This window comes from Epargyreus clarus, unplaced genomic scaffold, assembly GCF_041222505.1.
Source record: "Epargyreus clarus isolate Ecla_fem2 unplaced genomic scaffold, WU_Ecla_fem_2.2 ptg000009l, whole genome shotgun sequence".
NCBI classification, from domain to species: domain Eukaryota; kingdom Metazoa; phylum Arthropoda; class Insecta; order Lepidoptera; family Hesperiidae; genus Epargyreus; species Epargyreus clarus.
Genome location: NW_027332217.1, coordinates 13,851,444 through 13,871,648, shown reverse-complemented (window position 1 = coordinate 13,871,648; position 20,205 = coordinate 13,851,444). Strand labels below are relative to the sequence as shown.

General features: G+C 35.7%; 1 protein-coding gene across 3 annotated transcripts in view; it reads right to left on the bottom strand.

Moving 5' to 3' along the window:
• Nucleotides 1-1,623: 1,623 nt before the first annotated feature.
• Nucleotides 1,624-20,205, bottom strand: part of LOC140745040 (uncharacterized) — a 124,824-nt gene continuing 106,242 nt past the window's right edge. The window contains exons 2-5 of one of the 3 annotated variants that reach the window (XM_073076792.1): nt 7,159-7,928; nt 4,390-4,607; nt 3,491-4,003; nt 1,624-2,642 (exon numbers count right to left, since the gene is read on the bottom strand). In XM_073076792.1, the coding sequence (XP_072932893.1) occupies nt 2,370-2,642; nt 3,491-4,003; nt 4,390-4,607; nt 7,159-7,366 (1,212 nt within the window). In that variant the 5' untranslated portion in view covers nt 7,367-7,928 and the 3' untranslated portion in view covers nt 1,624-2,369. The remainder of the gene's footprint in view (nt 2,643-3,490; nt 4,004-4,389; nt 4,608-7,158; nt 7,929-20,205) is intronic. The other 2 variants (XM_073076794.1, XM_073076795.1) reach the window with 2 other exon arrangements.

The window sequence follows — 20,205 nt, the reverse complement described above, 5'->3', positions numbered from 1 at the left end:
TTTAGGCAATTAATCCTCCTCCTTTATTTGTATGAAAGTTAGTTTCTCAAGTGTTATCTTGTATTTAATAATTTCAACACAATATTTTATTCGGGGGTTAAATCAATTAAAACACAATCACTCATTAACAATATCCCAATTATTTCGTTTTGAAATAGTCACTGAATTTTGTCAATTATGATATGTACCGTGATATGTTAGAAATAGTAGGTAAAACCGCTTGAAAACAATAAATTGAGATTTTGTTATCCAGATACTCTAAGAATTATTGTAATGAAGCCATATTCCTCAACGTAGAGTAATATTTTAAAAACTGTAAGGATAGGTACTGCTTTCTTGTCGATATAAGTAAGATCTGTGAATAAATATTGTACCGCTACCAAAATAATAATTACCTCCATGTTAATAAATAAAAAGGAGTTCGATTTGGGGCTTTACAAGTAACAGCAGAATATAATACATAGGATTTAAGTTTTTTTTTTCAACAACACTTAGTACTTTTAAATCTTGAACACAAAGTTTCAAATCCAATTCAAATGTTAAAATTATTGGCAGTTTTTAAATTATTTCTGGTAACTATCTATTCTAAGTACTCTGAAAATAAGCTGAAATATAGTAAATAGAACAAAGTTTAAGATTATATTTAGTTAAAAGGATCTTAGTCAAATTTCTACAAATAGGTAAATTATGTGCTAGGTACGTGATTGTTACGAAGGTAAAAGTGTTATTTTAAGCTTTGTAATTACCTAAAAGAAAATACTTAATTAGGAATTAGTAGCTACTGACTAATACTATTATAATATTTACATTTTGAAGTATTATATTAGAACACGATACGCTTTGATGCCCATTATTCTTATGAAATTATTAAAAGTATTTTTTCAATAATTGACGCGTGAAATGTCTATCAGTCACTTCGTCAGACGTAGGCGACTAAGGATTGAAGCGAGAAAATAGTGATTTCTTAATAAAATCGGGTAATAAATAGTTAAATACCTATAGTTAGGTAAGAAGAAATACTTACCTAAGGAGTAAAGCAACTGTTACCGGGTGCATATATGAACAATTAGTACCTACTTAATAATATTTTAGCGCACGGCAGTGTGAAGGCCAAGTTTTGATCATGGCACACTGTGACACTACAAAATCCCATAAATTTTGTATTACACTACTATAGCTGAATGTTTATTATTGTTGGCTCCAAGCAAGTGGTTTTAAGCTACATTGTCACAAAAACTGAACATAAGTAAAACTGTCCACAAGATACTTTCAGGCTGGGGCATCCTTATAAAATCTAGATCTTTGGTCCATTGACGTTACAACTTGTGCAACGACGTACTAGTATCATTGAGACATCTTAACACTGTTTTCTCCAAAACTGATCTAGTCTTTTCGAATGCTGACCAGAAGACGATTGCTAACTTACCATAGAAGTACTTCTTACTGAATAATATATAAATTGTTTACAATTTAACTGCTGAATACGGATCTTTGTTCAAGATGTAAAGGTTAAGGAAATGCTGGAAGGAAAAGCCAGTATCGTTGCTAGTGCATCGTTTAGGGAGACTCATTTTGCTGACCATATGTATTTAATTTTATTAAAAATTATGTAATATGTACAATAAAAAGCGAAAAAAAGGTCGCAGAAAGGTCAATATTTTCAATCTAGAGGGCGCAAATTCAAACCTTGCCAGGCGCGCCGTTCTTAGGTAGGACGCTGGGAAAAGGACATGTCTACCCTGCTCAATGGTAAACTACATGTAATGGAGAGTCCTGAGACATCCGCTTAACAGCAGATTTATATATGCTACATATCGATACCTTAATTCACAAATCAGCCAACTCCATTTTTTGTCAAAATGTTTTTTTTTATTTATTTTGATAGTAAATGGCGTTGAATGAAATCAAAATAAATAAAAAAAACATTTTGACAAAAAGTGGAGTTGGCTGATTTGCGAATTAAGGTATCGATATAGGTTTTGAACCTTTCAGAAACTTTAACTCCTAACATTCATGCCTAGAAAGGTTCATGCTACGTCCTTAACGTATTGTAGTTTTACATTAGGTCCATTCCAACCTTACACTTAAATTTAAAAACGAGTAGACCCTTAGCTATAATATCATAGCCAGCTAGCCACTCTACTTACGACGTAAACCACGTAAGCAGCTTAAATTAAATGCTAGAATACAAAATAATTTGTTTACCAATACACCCAACCGTCAATAAACAATTTCATATCTTAATTAAAATACCAATCTGACTCATATTCAACTCACAATTCACTTTCGTAACACATCACTCAAACTAGTGCGAGATGTCCCAAAGTTACAGCACAGCACATACCAGGCCAGAGGCCTGAGGCCCTTTACTAGAAAGTCTGTATCGGTCTATACAGCCCGGTGTAGCCACAGAGGCGAGCACGCAATGCTGTTATCAACATGGCGGCACCGGACAGATCGTCCAAGAGGTTGGCGCACTCACAAACAAGTAAGTACATCTTGTCGCCGTGCGCTGCGACCGACTTGTGCAGGGCTATCTTCCTCATGCCCACGGAATGTGGCAGGTGACGGTACAGCATCCGGGCTCCGGTCCAGTAGAGCCAGTTCCTCTCGAAACGCTCGCCGTCGTCTCCTTCGAATACCTGGAAAGTCGTAAATGGAAAAGTTTAAGACTGTAATAAAATATTTGCTTTTAGATTAGGCAGTGATCCAAGAAATTTCAAGAAGTTCTAATTAAGACCGACAAAAAAGTGTTTTTCTAAATCAAATGGATTAGAAAGTGATAAATCCACGAATAAATTGTATATTGTATAACTTACGGATTTGAGAATGCTATGGTTATAAAATATGGATTTGGTCCAAGTAAATAGAAAGTTATAGAAATTATTTTAATTTTCACAATATTCGCAGACGTTGATGCTCGGATATTTAATAAAAAAAAATGAAATATTTTTTACGATTTAAGAGATAAAGCCCAGTGTCACATGTACAGACAGCGGAGGGTTTCGTTTTACCTTTTGAGTACGGAATCCAAAAATCATTCTACAAGAGGGCGTTATAGATATGTTTCAGAACATTTGAGTTATAGGGAAATAACATTATTATTTTCTAAACTAAAAATCATGCTATAACAGTTATTGAAACTAAAAAGCAATTACTTGCGATGAACTTTCTCACAGGCGCTTTAACAATTTCGCCTCGAAAATCGTTAATCCTGAGGATGTTGATGACAATGGAATGTCATCAACATCCTCATCAAATGATGACAGTTGATGACAATGGAAGGACAATGGTACAAAATTATTAAAATCGTGTATTGTCATCGGTTTTTGGTAATTCTTCAAAATTTTGAATTAAACCGAACGTTCAAAGTGGATAGAAATCGGGTTCAAAGATTCCATTCTGTTACGTACATACATACATACAACCCAAGCTAATAAAAGCGTGTTAAAAAATAGGCTCACATAAAAAAAACTCAAGACCAACATACCTTATAAACACTAATAATAAATCCAGTAGTTGGCGTGTGTGACTTCTTGGGACCACCGGCTAAATCGGTGAACGGTGGTCTACAAATCATAGCTACTTCGCTATACAAATCTAGAGTGTGAGCAGCTGAATACCTAATGGTCTTCGGATCAAACTTGGTCAAGGAAGCACATCTCATGTTATTGTAGAAAAGCAAGGGATCTGTTTGTGTGGTGTTTATCACATAGTACGATATGAATGGGAATTCCGCGTTCTTCTCCATGTTAGCTAGGAGCATTCCTCCTACCGCCGTGTTAGCTTGAGCGACATCGTTTAGTAACTCCCCAGCGGCTGTTTTTTGCTTGATCAAGGGCTTGGCTAGTGGTGATTCTAGTATAGGCTCGATAGGTTCTAAGGGGCTCATCAAATGGGCTAAGATGCAGAGTTTGGGGTCGGCCACTTCGAGGATGCTGAGCGAGCTGGGGACGTTCTTTGTTGTTATTCCTTTCTCTGGTGTTGGCGGCGGCACGGGCAGCTGGAAATGTTGTAATAAAAAGAAATTAGTTAAAATTTTGGACAAGGATGTTCCCCATTTAATAATACTGAAATATTATCGGGTTGACCAGTAGTAATAGGCAGGAAGTAATAGTATTCATTATGCGTTTTTAAATGGGAATATCATTTCTAGAACTCAAGACACATTTATTCATCATCATCATTAGCAACAAATTATTGTTCTACTGATGATTGATGATGGATTGTAGATATATAGGTTCGATGTTAAGACAAATGACAATATCTAATACGCTCATCAATTCAAAAGACCCGAGATATCTGTCTGGGAATTAAACTAAAGTCTCCCGTTTAAAAGACCAAATCATATCACTGAGCTATCAGTATTTCGAGATATGTCAGTCTTACCGGCACGCCATCAGGCAGGAACCGTTCGAGCGCGTGGGCGGGTATCACGAAGCAGTCTCTTTCGAGGGTCGCCAGGGAGACCGGCTCGGTGCGCCGGCGCTGATCGTTGGTCGGCCGCTCCCAGCGGAGCAGCGACACCGAGGGCTCCCGGGTCACCAACGGCTGAGGGGGCTCCGGCTCTGGCCCCGTGCCGCCGCCGAGGACTGGACCGCATCTTTCTGGAAACAATAATACATTATTAAGTGGGTTTTCTCTCGAAAGCAAAGCGACTTCCACTTGCGACGTCATTATTTTTTTTTAAATTACAGTATTTTGGTATCATAAGACAATACTTATCACACAAACGATGTCTGTCCGAATATTATGGAAGTAGTACAACTCCTTAACCGTATAGCTGTACCCTACTCTACCCTATCCTGAATAGACTTACCGTGCCGTGCGTGTCCGGGAAAGTAATACCTTCGCGTGCATATCGTAGGGGACGATCGCGATTAAATTACTAAGAATCAATTCCAAGCGCTGTAACTTTTACAAATCTCTCCCTTACCGGAGGAGATTGACATCCAGCGATGAACTTAAAGCGAAATTGATGGTAGAAATCAAATCGACTGCAGCAGCTTAATCTTAAAATGGCAATGCTTTCACTGCTACAGTATAAATACAATCATACAAGTTCTTCTCTTGAATTATAGCAATATAGAGCCAAATAAAAATATAATCGTGACCCCAAATTCCCTACAAAAATAGAACTTACGTGCTCCCATTGCATGTTTCCAAAGGCATTTTGGGTGTGATGGCTTAAATTAAAGTGTCATTACAAGGTAATTGTTTCAGGCGTGAAGGTCATGTTTTTAGAAGCATTAATGTGCCATGTTCATATTTTTACAGACACGCATCTCTGATTTTGGAACTTATGTATTTTAGAAAAATATCGCTGCTTTTAACGGTGATAAAACTACTTGAAGATACCCAAAGTATTCTTATAGTTGAATCTAATGGTAAGCTCGATATGCCACTTGATCGAATAGTACCTATTTAATGTCGCTTATAACATCAACGGTGATGCAGATCCAGAGATCTGTTATTAACACTAGATAGAGTTGGAGTTCTGAGTTCTGAGTAAGCTGAAACGTCACGAATTAATACAACTGTCTTCCCACATTCTTCAAAACAGGACAAAGCAGCATGTTATAAAGCAGAAATAGGCGTTGTGGCACGAAAAAGACAGGGTGGTAAGCGTTCCATAATTTTAAAAGATTGAGATTTCCTAAAGTTGTGTGAAGACATCCAAGTAACACTTTGCCAATGTATGGCATTATCCTTTACATGAAAAGAGCCTTAGCAAGCAAGAGAATAGTTGGTTGACGATATAATATTTACGCAGGCATAAATATGTGGATCGGATTCTGTTATTGCACTCGTCGCTATTTTAAGATACGAGTATGTGTTAGTTAAAACTGGCGTGCACTAGTTATTAATGGTTTCAATCGTTTACTGGTCATGGTTTTATTTGTTAATAAATTCTCACTCAAAAAACAATGAAATTGGTAGGACTAGATGTAATCAAAACATGAAATTCTTAAGCTTATATCTATGTTCATAAGTGTTTACAATAAATTGGATTATTTTTTACGGGACTTAGAGATTTCTCATTATCGCCAACCCATTACTGGCCCATTGCTGGGCATGGGTCTTCTCTCGAAAGACCACGTATGGCAGCGCTAGAAAAGTGCGGATTTATAAATTTTACACATTTTTTTATTATTTTTAGAGAACCCACATTTTTTTCTACAAGAGTAAAGATGTTGATAATTATTTTATAATAAGTATACACATAACTTCTAAAAATCTGCGGCGCATGGGAATTGAACGCGGAACTTTTAGAACGAGAGTATGAATCGAATACTACTAAGCTACACTGCTTACAAATTCTACATAAACAAATTATACTTACTCTTTGGAGTTTTTAACAAAAACATAAGAAGGTTAAAATATTTAAGAAAACACTTCAAAATCTCTTCAATACTGTCAATATATATTGATTACTTATAAATAATTTCAGTCGCCTACATTTATGCACACCTCTATAAAAATAAACATTAATTTGTCAGATGATCCGGCCAAGATGAATTATTACGAATGGCCAAAAATAGGTGTTATTTGATCGTATCTGTCACTGGCTTATAGTAAATATAAGCAGTCAATACATCATTGATAGATATAGCGAATTGGCTTGGAATACAGGAAGGGTGGGACTAGATTCTTGATTGTATTTCAGTATAGTTGAATACGTCATTTGTTGTTTGTAAACTAATGGCTTACAAACTAAAACATAATTTAATTTGAAAAAGTTAATTGTATTAAGTACTTTGCATGTACGATTCTTCGATCACTAGTTCCTATTAGTGATCGAAGGTATAATTGTAAATCTTTGTCCTTTTGAGCTAATATTGGAATTGGTTACATCTAATTGGATTACCCTTTCAAGGGAAGATAGAAAATTAGAATTGTTATGAGTAACTCATGTTACTTTGAAACGTACAAATAATTCAAAACATATAACAGTATACCACACCGGCGGTGTTACGGACGATGTTATTTAATAAACAACGAAAATAAAATTAAACGCAGTTTGTTTGACCTCCGTCCTAAGCAAACCGGAACCGGCCGGAACGTGTGACAGTAATTAAAACAAAAATAAAACTCAACTCGCTGACCGAAACACGAAACATGTTTGGCGTCTGCAAACCTACCTAACGTTACAGTTACCTGTGCCGTCGTTGTACTGAGCGCTGGCTCGAGGTGCCGAGAAGAACAGATGGGTTCTGTAGTGGTGTTCCTCCATACAGGAGTACCGATCCCGGTCCCGTCGCTTCGCGTTGCGGCCAGCTCCGAGCGCCCCCTTCGCTTTCCCGCCACCCCCGCTCACCGACACCGTCTTCTCAGTGCTGAAGTTCTTCCGGAACATCAAATTCATCTTGGAAGCTTGCCACGCGCCGTCCCGCTCGCACAACACTAGTGGTGGTCGCTAATAGCGGTTAAATAGCGCGCTATGTTGACAACGAGTAGCAGACGCTATTTTTGCGTTACGATACGAATGCCGTAGTGTCAGTGTGGCATCACTAGTTATGGAATCTCTTACTTAAATGTCGACTTGACTTCAGCAATAGTCGTTGTAATGTCTATTAGTTTTAAGCGGAGCAGCAAAGCCCGAAATCGACAGTAGTTAGGTGTTCGTTGTATCTAGTAGCTTACATTTGCTCAGCTCTCATTCAGTTATAACTTCACAACAACAACTAAAAACTATTTCAACGTCCCATAACGCACTTGTCTTGAATTTCATCAATAACCTTGCTAATATGTTGTAGTTTTTAACACAGTTAGAAAATAGCACGCTATATAACGGTAAGGAATTTAACTTCACTAATACCGTCTAATACTAATTAGACAAGCCAAGAAATTAAGCCGGCTATATTCAGACGCGTTGCGTCCCTTTCCGACAATTTTACTATTAGTATTTGTAGTTTGAACGCAGTCTGCTTGGATGCAAACCAGACAAGATGATCACAACTCATTAGTTAAACGAAAACTTTTATTTTCGGAGTTACAGGCGTGAAAAAAGTGAAAGTTTACGTCATTTCGTAAATAGGTATAATAATTTTTTTTTATTACTATATGTATTTACAAAAATATTTATAAGTGTTTACAAGTAATACTAAGTAAATGGTGTTAATGGTTGTAGCTTTTCTGTAGTTTTTTAATAGCAGTACCACAATTTAAAGTGTGCTTCTCCTACTTCCTACCGCAGAATTAAGGATTTAATCATAAAGGTACTGGGTTTTTGAAAAACTTAAAGTTGATGTGTGATGTGGCGGTGTCTTCAGATTCAAACCAAAAAGGATTCTACTGTGTTCAAAGCCTTCAAAGAGTTAAACTTGATTACAGTCAAAGGTAGTAGACAAGTCAAAGGTAGTACCATTTGATGCCCGACTCCGGCGGCACGACCGCTACACCTATTTCAGCCTCATAACAGTAGTGTTAAAAGTTGCTATGTTCTGGTTTGAAGGGTGTGGTAAGGGAGACATACTTATCCGAGGCGTTCCAGCTTAGTCCTCAGGAGTTGCGGCGCATCTGTGACCGACCTCAGGTAGGAATATCTAGGCCTATCTGGTATTGATTACAGATGTCCATGAGCGGCAGTAGGCATTTTCCATCAGGTGGACTACATGCTCGGCTGTTACTCCTATATTATAAAAAAGTCAGTATCAATTTCCTAGCATTCTTAAAATCATTTCCAATAGTTCAATGCCGCAGTGTTATAAGCGCTTAGCAAGAATCCAAATGCCAGCGTTTTCATGGTAATCGCAAATACTGAGTCATTGGCGATCCACTTGACATAGTGGTTACTATATTGGTCTGATATGCAGTGTTTCGGATACAATATCGGTTAGGTGGATGCTCATGATCTACGAGTATGTATTTCCCAAGTCTCTAAATACAATATTAAGATATTCCAGGCCCCATTAATTGGATTGCACCAAAAACTGGATGTTTCTTTTTTTCGAATCAATGAAAGAAAAAAATGTACTTTTGCACGACTCATGATGCGAAGCATCAGAGAGTGCTTTACGATCGAAAAATTTTTTTCGCTTCATTTTGGCGGCTATTTTTATTATTATAGCCTTGATAGTTCACGGAATCAAGATATTTTGCATACTATTGTCGAGATAATTTAATGGAGATTAATTCCATACTTTTTAAAAATTGATTTACTGCAATAGAATTGGAAAAAAACACCAAAATAGGTCAAAAAATTTTCCTGTCCGTCATGTGTGAAACCTGAAAACACTGTAATTTGTGAAAATCCATCATTTGAGTTAATTTTTTTTTTTTAATTCTAATCGACGATTGTAGGTCACTGAATGCGAATGATTAATTAATTCAGTGTCGTTTAATTGCAATTAATAAAAAACGAAAACTACAAGACTGTATATCTATAGATATTATGTACATTTATTCCACCAGGGGCGCTTGTGCAGTACCTTGTTCCTACTACAGCTGTTTTTTCGGCAATTAATTTTGAACGACTTAAGTTTTTTTTCTTTTTTTTATATTTCATAATTAAATGAGCATTATGAGTCGTGCACTTTTGGATTTACCAAACTTTTATTTATATATTTATAGTATAACATAATATTTTTTCAATATAAGTATAATTAATATTTTTTTATAGCTAATATATAAATATAAGTAATATTTTTTATAGCTGAAATGCCTAAGAAAAGTATCTCTCCATTACCACAGCCTTCAAACCAGTACACAGCAGCGCTTCACACTGCTGTTATGAGGTAGAAAAAGGTGTGGCGGTGGTGCCGAAGTTGAAACACAGAGGTTTCTACCATCTTCACCTTCGTGTATTAATTGTCTTGCGTGTAAATCTGGCGCATGTTATTAGTGTGGATCCGTGTGTTCTAACGAAGCTTTGACCTGTCTTTGATCACTGCCATCTTTTAATTAAACTCAAAGGCGGCGTACGTATGAAACTTTAAACGGACATATAAATAAAGTTCTGAACATAAACTCTTGAAACGTCAAAGTAACTTTCCTCAAAGAGAATCGCGGCCTGACTTGAAAAGATCCTATTAAATTAAATACAGCAGACGGGGTCAGTGGATTTCATCTCTGCTTTTGAGAATCTTGTTTAAGAACATTTTATATTTGTTAGTAATGTAGGAAAGTTTTATATAATATAGAAGTAGCAAACGAGCATGCAGTCTACCTTTTTTTTTTTTTTTTTTGTTTACGAGGGGGAAACCTTCAAAAGGTACCCGACGACGTGGGAGCGACGCCGGGTTATGTGGGATTTTTACCGCACTAAAACCCCCCCGGTGGTCGTCCTCAACGCTTGTTGGAGAACTCCGGGATCTCCGAGGGAACACAACCGGAGTCCTCCAAGCGCAATGCCCCGATCGGGCTCTACCCTGAGGGAGCACTTTTGGCTCCTCCCACACCATCTGGTGTTTACGACGGTAGGCGACCACACATACCGTCGTCCTTCTCGGGGTTGCTTGCAGTCTACCTAATGGTAAGTTGTTACTGCCGCTCATGGACATTAATAATCAACCCAGATAAGATTAGAGTTCTTTTGTATTTTTTTAAATTTTTTTCTTTCGTGGAGCACACCTTCATGGGTTCCTCTCGACTGCGGGGGCAGTGGGAGGATATGCCGAACTCTTAACGGCTAAAACGCCACGGTGTTCCTCTGGACGCCCTTTGTCGGGACCACCGGTGCGCTAATAGCACTCGTCCGTGGTCCCGACGGCAAGATTAGAGTCCTGAGGTTGGCCACAATTGCATTACTACCCCTGAGGACAAAGCTGGAAGTACAACCCTTCAAACCAAAACGTAGCAGCGCTTAACACTGCTGTTACAAGGCAGAAATCGGTGTGACGATGGTGCCTCCGGACATATTCAAGGGCATATATTTCTCCTTATTCGGTTACGGTCTTTGTTTTTTTTTTAAATTGGTTGAAATTTTTAATAAATATTTTTTATACCAGCCTTGCATATTTTATATATGTAGGAAATAATTATAAGTTGTTAATGCCGATTGACATGCGACTACTCATTGTTCATGAATTATATAGTTTATCGATTTAGCTAATGGCTGACCAAACATGTATTTCGCGGAACTTTACGTTCAGTAATTTGTTTGTGTTCTGTTCATTTAAAATGCTATGAAAAGTCAAATGAAATTATCGCTGTAACTCTTTCATTACGAACTTTCCATTGTAATTTAGAATAGTTGTATATTTGCTAATTTATCGAACTTTCATTACTATTTTCTCACTTTGTCTTAAATATCATTATATATTATAACATGAAGAATTAATATTAATAAAGAATGATATTTCGCGAGTTATTCGCGAGTCTGAATAAAGTTTTTATTTATTTATGCCCTAAATTAATGTCAGGAATTTAATTAAAGACATTTTTTAACATAAAATTAAAATATGTGTAAAAGGCAGATCTATATTACTAAAATCTATGTTATGTAGTCATAGATTAGTTAAGATTACTCACTCCTAACAAGAAAATGTACCCAGTTTTGAGAATTGAAATAGTTGCGTAAAAAAGTTTTGCCACGTCTCCGTGCTAAAATGTCCCTAAAATATTTGAAATAATTATTTATTTATTATTTAAATTACGCAGTAATAGTTATTTATTCGTAAATTTTCTCTAAAAATGTTTTTATTTGTCAAGAATTCAAAAAAAGAACTTACTAATAAGCCGTTTGTGGCTTCATTCAATTTCAAGGCGGCGAAGTATCTTTACTAATCTATGTATGTAGTAGAACTTTTTCTAGTTCTACTGTAGGCATACTATCGGCACACCTATACACTACACATTACAATATTAACTACATTACAACAGTGTTAAATACTACCATGTTCAGGATTGCAAGATGTGTTGAGGCAAAATTGGTCCAAATTATCTTATGAAAGAATAAAACTATTTCTTGAACCAATTTTCAACTTTTATCATTCTCGCTCAAAATACAACTCCTACGTCAAGAGCGTTTATTTTTCTTTTTTATGCTAACTTATACAATCGTACCAGCCTGTGACTATATAAATGGGAAATTATTATTATAAAAATAACATCATGAAAATAACACAAAAAAATTATTAATTAAAATAATTTAAAATGATGTACGTATATGTATAGTGTATACCCATAATATCATGTAATGTATATATACTTAATATCTTAATATGCTTGCTTGTTTACTATTTATCTATAATACATATGTTATCGAAAAATTTAAAAAACATAGACAAGTATAAAGCGTTAGCATTTATACCTATTCTCATAATATATTCAGTGTGTTAACAAGTTTAGATTGAAGGTCCGAGTTTGTAGTTCCGAAGTAATTACTTCGTTATAGGCACTGATGTAGTTATAAGTTACACTTATATGTTGCCCTATATTTTGAATGAAACTTTCCTTTAAAGATTGAGTGAATCTCAAAGAAGAAAGTTTTGTTTAAAATATTGCCTTGGCTGTTACTTGACAGTGAATGGTTTTCCAAAAAAAATCGTTTTAAAAATTCAACTATCCCCAGTCTTGACTGGGTTTTATAGTTTTTTTTTTGGAGTAAACTCCAATAAAGTTTACTCCTTAAGAAACGATTTGAGTTATAAGGCCCGGTACGGAAATTTTATGAGGAGTAAAATCAAGTGTAACACGAAAAGTTGAGGCGTTACGTAGAAAGAGAAAAACATATATATCCACACTTTACGCGCAACACCAGTGAAGTCATTGAATAGAAATGTCATAATTTTATTTTTTGTACTAGTGACGTGAAGGAATGCGTTGTATCGGTAAAATAGGTTCACAGACTACATATTTTTAGCCACAAATAAAACATAGATAATTTAAAATAAGCCAAATACGAAGGTGCTAAACTCGGACATGTATACATGTCCGTGGACGGTTACGGTACATTTCGTTTCGGACATGTATACATGTCGCGGGGCGGCAACGTATTTGATCCATTACAATCCCTCCTTTTTATTACAATCATCATATCCTCTCAAAAAGGAAGTAGCGTTTTTAACCAAAATATGAATCAAGAGTGCTTTTATTAATTTAAAATACAGTAAGTTCAAATCCCATATGAAAGTAATTATTACAATAAAAATAATTAGCAATATATAAAACATTAAAACGTCATCAACTATTTTCTATTCGATATATATCATAATTATCGTTCGTAAGGAGTAAACTCCAATCGTGCGTCGTAGCTGACACACACACACTTTTTTTTTAATTTCGTACCCCTAAGAATACACCTATGAGTTTTTACGTTTTCTCGAAAACGTCCACCGTCTATGTTTTTGGTCACACAGTGCCCCGTGGACCGTATCGAAACTAAAATTCGGAAGTACGAGAAGCTGAAGGAGTACGAGTATAAAGCTGAACGACTCGTAGAAGCTGCAATAACGGGACAATAACGCGTAATAAAAGTTATAGTCAAATTGTAAAAATAAATGCAATGTATTTATATTTGTAAAATTAAACGTCTTTACAGTTGACTATTCAGTTTTTTAAAACTATTAATACGAAATTTTACTTCCGCTACGGTCCACGGGAGCGCTGTATGTCCGAAAACGATAACGTTGAACGTTTTCGAGCAAACGTAAAAACGTGTACAGTTTATTTCCTTTGCTATCCACACCATACAAAGTGATACAATTTCTTCGCCAAGTTAGAGCACGTGCAATACAAATTCTGCCAGTAGGTATGTAATAAGCCCTCCCTACACTCTCGCTAATGATATTGTATTTCGATTCGGATACACCGGATCTAGAGGCAACAGTAACGCTCGATCTCCGCGAGGTTGTAAATCAAACAGTTTATGAGCCTCGCTGGCAGGAGGAACATCTCGCGCATTTTATATGTTGTCCAGTTCATGAGCGGAAGCAAGGGCGGAAATACGCGGAAGTTACGGTGTACGTCTATTTCGAAAGGAAGCATGTCTTTTCGGGTAGGAACAACGGCATTAGGAATAGAAATCTATTACGATTTTTTATTGACAACAAAAACATTTATAACTGTAAAATTAAGATACAGTGACTAAATTTTTTAATTGCTTACTCATTTTTATTAACCTCCGAATTTTTATGCCCTAACATCTGTTATTAATATTCAGTCTATCCAATGTTTAGCCTAGTAAAGATCGATGTATGACAATTACTTCATACTGAACTTTTGTAAAAATATCTCGTCTTAGCACTAGGCTCGGTAGCGTTAAGACAACTCTTTGTATTAGCCCATCAATAACGTGCAAACATCAGGAAATCAAAGCACTATGTACTCATATTTATATTAGATTTAAATCCATGTACCTTACTCGGATATAATTATCATCTATATCTACCTCAGACAATTCTGGTTCAAAGAAATATTTTTTGTTTTTTATATTTTGATATTATTGTACTTATCGTTACTCGCTTATCACTTGGACCAGATCCTCAAGGTCCATTTTCACAGAGGCTACATTTCACTCAAACGACTGTAGCCCAGGCGCTAAAGGGTTCTCAATGCACTTACGTTATTGAGCTCCAGATTTGTAACTGCCGTCAAAATTTGATCTAAGATCAATATAATTGATTTATTTTATTCTGTTACATTTGGGTAAAATTTACGAGTAATGTATGTCTTTGAGGAAACGCCTTCCTTAAGTCTATAGAAGTAATACTGCTATACATACTCGTATATCTATATATGTGCGTACGGAATTTTTAAGTTCATTTATATAATTACAGTAAATAATTAAGATTAACATAGTGTTTTTAAGTATTCAAATATAAAGCATAAATTTTATAAAATGCCGTGGTTAACAAAGAAAAAAAATTGAACAATTCTAGTATTGCTCTGTGGTCGCTCATTGCTTAGGTATTGCTTAAATAAGCTTTAGTTTTCAAAATTTTGGGTTCAGTTTGAGTGTGGTGGAGCTAATTTTAATGTTCACGACAATAATAGCAGAATTTCGGATGCAGAATAGGCGAGAATATTAATAATATTAAAATATAAATATTAAGAATAGGTGATTAAGTAAGAATTTTAAAATCCTACGCATTTCATTATTTTTCAAGAAACTGCCGTTTAATTTACTATACCTAATTATATCTTAATATAAAATACTTTACGAATATATGTACTACTATATTATATACTACTATATTATTACTCAATCTCTATTAATATAGTTAAATAATAATTCTTAAAAGCTCTCCAAATGTAGAGCCGTTGCAAACGAAGCATCGTTCGCTTTCATTCATTTCCTCTTAGCTTTCGAAAGTTCTAGAAACTTGTATTGGCCATTTCTCAATATTCTACGAGGTACTCGAAACAAGTATAATCCAATTTAGTTCGATTCTCTAGTACCTACTAGACTCAAGTACCGAATTCGGATTTGTAAATTGGTGTATGCTTTATTGTAGAGTTTAAATAAACGGATTTTTTTTATAATACTGGAGTAGCAGACGAGCATGGAGTCTACCTGATGGTCAGTGGCTACTGCCGCCCATGGACATCTGTACTAAACCCTAGATAGGATTAGCTATTCGCCCACAGATGCGCCGCTGCCCATAACATTTTATGCATAACATTTCGTATGAAAATATTTAGCATTATTTTTATATATACCTATATTAAGTAGGTGTACATTCTTACTTTACTGTAAAGAATTACAATTTTTATAACGAGACAGATATGCAAAATATACTCAAAGCACGTAGGTAAGTAAAACGAGAGTATGTGAATTAAGCTAATTATGCTTTTATATACAAAGTATTGTAATAAGAATGTCGCATAAAGCTACACGAAGATGCCAATCTCCAATACAAGTGGCATATTAAAATTAATTTTACAGAAATGCCGCACATTTCTGTTTTATAATAATTATACTATATAGTAAGCATTTAACCACTTTATATACAATATTTAATAAGTATTTAACATTGCTGTTAAGATAAATAATATAACAACTTGATATTGAATAAATTATATTTTGTGTAAGTCAATTTTTACATTTATACTTTCTCAAAAATTATATAAATATACCACAGCATACTTTGTAATAAAATACAAAAACAGTTCAATACTGTTCAAAATAATCAATGGTCTTAATATAATTAACATATGAATAAAACTAAATAAAATATTTCCAATTCTAATAACGAAGTTTTGTGAAACAAAAGTTGGATTAAAACCACAAATAAGCGTTGTAACACAAATGCTACATAAACGTACAAACACATACGTAATACTTATGTAGCTATGTGGTCATAGATAATCTGGTCCCCAGAGTTTTCCTCTAAATAGCTCGTGAAAGTTACCACAATTTGTTATGGTTCGTTTCATAACAGTGTTGCCAAAATAAAGGAGACTCCACTTTTCGGGGATCTTATTAGGCTTACTTTGGAGAAATATTTTGGCCTTGATATCAAAGGCTATTAGATAGGTCTGTAGTATGTAGCTTATTTTTGTGGTCATAGAGATTATTAAAAACGGCGACAGAATGATAATATTGAATACTACATCTAGTAAATACAATAAATATGATGAGAAACAGGTTGAAATTCCGACTAATTTTGAATTAATATAACGAATGAATCGCTATAAACACTATATACATACATATATTCTATACACAATTCAATCAAAATTGAATTAAATATTTTCATTCCAGTGATTTTTAATTGATTACAAAGTTGTTAAGTAAAAAGTGATTTCGTTTAGTTTGAGAAAAAGTATATTTTCAATAAATAGGTAGATGTAGTTTCCCGAATTTGGCAACACTGTCCTCGACCTAGTGACTTTGGGGAAAAGGACAAAACTTGACATTTAGATAAGTAACAAAGCTTGTGTTTATGTTGTTTATCGAAAGTCCTCTTTATTGAAGGTTTCATCGAATCACAAGCAAGTTTGGACGAAATCCAATTTTTCGGATACCTACCGTCCAATCCTTCGGGAATTATTCTGGCTTAGAAATTTACAACTAACATAAATAAATAACACTCACAGCCCCTCACTAGGATTCCCTGTATCGTGGGTGCCATGGATACACACAGAGACACACAAACACCCAGACCCAGAAACAGAACTCTAAATTCATCACTTAGAAATCTGTCTGGCCGGGGATTGAACCCGGGACCCTCTGCGCGTCAGACCGGCATGGTTACCGCTCCGCCACGCGGGTCGTAACGCACGGGTCGTCACGTCGCGGGATAAATTAAGTGTATAAGATTGAGTAATTTCAAAACAACATTATTGCCGTGTTTCGTCATTTTACGGTAGCCTGATAGACACAAAGCAAAAAGCAAGTTTGAAGTTAAGACATTCAAATATTTTAAATGGTAATATACTAAAATTCAATTTAATGCTTTTTTTTTATAATATAGCAGACGAGCATGCAGTCTACCTGATGGTAAGTGGCTACTGCCGCCCATGGACATCTGTAATCAACCCCAGATAAGATTAGATATTCCTCCTCATTCCGATATCTCCTAGGATTAGATATCTGAGGTCGGCCACAGATGCGCCGCTACCCCTGACTAAGCTGGAACGCCTCGGAAAAGTTTGTCTGCCTTACCACACCCTTCGAAACGGAACACAGCAGCGCCTAACACTGCTGTTATTAGGTTGAAATAAAAAATCAAGAAAATAATCCGAAAGGCTGTTCTATTAAAAATAAATTACAGATTAATTAGGTAATTTACGATGAGCTGGACTGCATGCTCAGTAAACATCATAAAAACATACAGCAAAGTATTCGTGCTATGGGTCATCTACCTTTACGACCGGTTTCCTGGTCAGCGGCAGGAAAAGTCGTAAAAGGGGCAATTGTTTGTCGTTCCAGCGGTTTGCCAAACCATATAACTTATGGCCGGTAGGATTAGAGTTCTTGCCAGATTGACGTAATCATTATTTTAATGATGTAAAAATTTTATGATTTAATACTCATGATGTACATTTGTGCAGTCAAATTAAAGTGGTTACCGCCACCTATATGTATTTGCAATCATCTGCAAATAGGATTAGAAGCCTACATGAGATTTTATTGAGGACTGTTATTAGACAGAAATAGATGTAGCGTTGGTGTTTTTTTTTTTTTTTTTTTTTTTTTTTATAATATAAGAGTAGCAGACGAGCATGCAGTCCACCTGATGGTAAGTGGCTACTGCCGCCCATGGACATCTGTAATCAACCCCAGATAGGATTAAATATTCCCACCTGAGGTCGGCCACAGATGCGCCGCTACCCCTGAGGACTAAGCTGGAACGCCTCGGAAAAGTCTGTCTCCCTTACCACACCCTTCAAACCGGAACACAGCAGCGCTTAACACTGCTGTTATTAGGTTGAAATAGGTGTGGCGGTGGTGCCGCCGGAGTCGAACCACAAAGGGTTCTACCACCTTCAAATGGTAGGTGTGTCCGGATTCAAACCACAGATATCACCTTTTTAGTGGTTCTATCTTTCAAACGAAAGTCTAATTTCACATGAAATTCGACTATTTAAGTAAAATACAATTAAGTAAAATACTAATTAATTAAGAATCAAACATGCAAAGAATGCCCGTTGTTATCACGTGCTACGGTGAAGGAAAACATCTTGATGAAACCTACACGGCTGAAAGTTCTTAAAATGTTTTAAACGTTTGTAAAGTTTCGCTATTACCATTTTTTACCTTTTACCATTTACAATTTAATGGTTTACCATTAAATGGTAACAAAAATTTAATGGTTTACCATTAAATGGTAAACCAGATGGGGGAAGAAATCGTGGAAGGCCAAAACTCAGGTGGCTAGGTTGAACGGGAGTTGAACAGGACCTGGAGACTCTGGGCGTGACGAAGTGGAAAGAGATAGCCAAGAATAGACCAGACTGGAAAAATATTCTGGACCAAGCCAAGGCCCACGCGTGGCTGTAGCGCCTTAGATGATGATGAAAGTTTCGCTATTTGCACTTCGCCAAAGCGATGAACTCTGCTCTACTCACTCTTGGACGAGATTCGTCCCCAGCATTGGGACAGCAATGTGTTGATGACGTAGAAAAACTTCTGCGTCTAATATAATTATAGATAACTGTAATTCCTGACCAAAAAAAAATCCATACAATACGCAACAAAATTGACAGAAATAGACATAAGAACAGATTGTCAATTTCATATCCAGCACCGTTCAGATTTTGACCACAATCCAATTATCGAACCCTAGTTTATAACCCCAAATGGACAGAACGTACAATCTGTTAAACATTTCTAATTTAGAATCGTGTTCAATTGCGGCGATAATCCTATTTACTTGCATAATACGGCAGAATGCTTACACGACACCTACTTACGCGTAATCCGGTAGTCATGTCGTCATGTCAGTTAACATCGGGGTATCTTCATGAACATATCTACAAATTATATTTACTTAGTACATACATAGTTCTTACATTGTTACTTAGTTACTAAACGTTCTTATGTTTCAAGACCCGCCTGGCGGATCGGTCACCGTACTGGTGTGACGCAGGGTTCCAGATTCGGTCCCCGGTCAAACAGATAAGTAAATGATGAATTTAGATTTCGTTTCTGGGTCTGGGTGTTTGTGTATTCGTCTATGTATGTGTGACTGCGCATAATAACGTTTTGAGAACGGATTGAACATATTTCCGCATCTTCTTGTGTCAATCCACATTTAAGCAGTATGTTGGATTAAGTAATGTGGATCAGACACATAAAAAAATAAACTATGTAATTATATATTACAATGATTGAACGAAAAAAGATCATCGGACATAAATTTCAAGTGTTTGAAAAACGTCTGTGACATGAAAGGATCGACTTTTCATGTCACGACAATTATTTATCTTAGTAAAACTTTCAAATTTTCTCAGGGGAGCTATATTCATAGATGGAGAGACTTCTAAGCACATTGAGTTATAAAATCTTATTGCTGTATAAAAAGAAGATATAGATAAAATATTAGCGTATATAATGTGATATAAATTGGCATACGCAGGATATGTAGGTACTCGTGGTTACCCATTTAGGGCAGTGTGCCAGTTTGCCATTGTACCGAACAATTACTACATGCATTCCATATAGAGAAGTATATTTTTAATGACTTAACAAAAAAGGCTAATAAAATCAAAAATCTTTGTTTTAATTTTAAAAAGCTTTTTTTCTGTACTTTTAAAACGCCACATCTGTAGCAGGCCTTAAGTAGTATGCCTATATGGGGTTGATTACAGATGTCT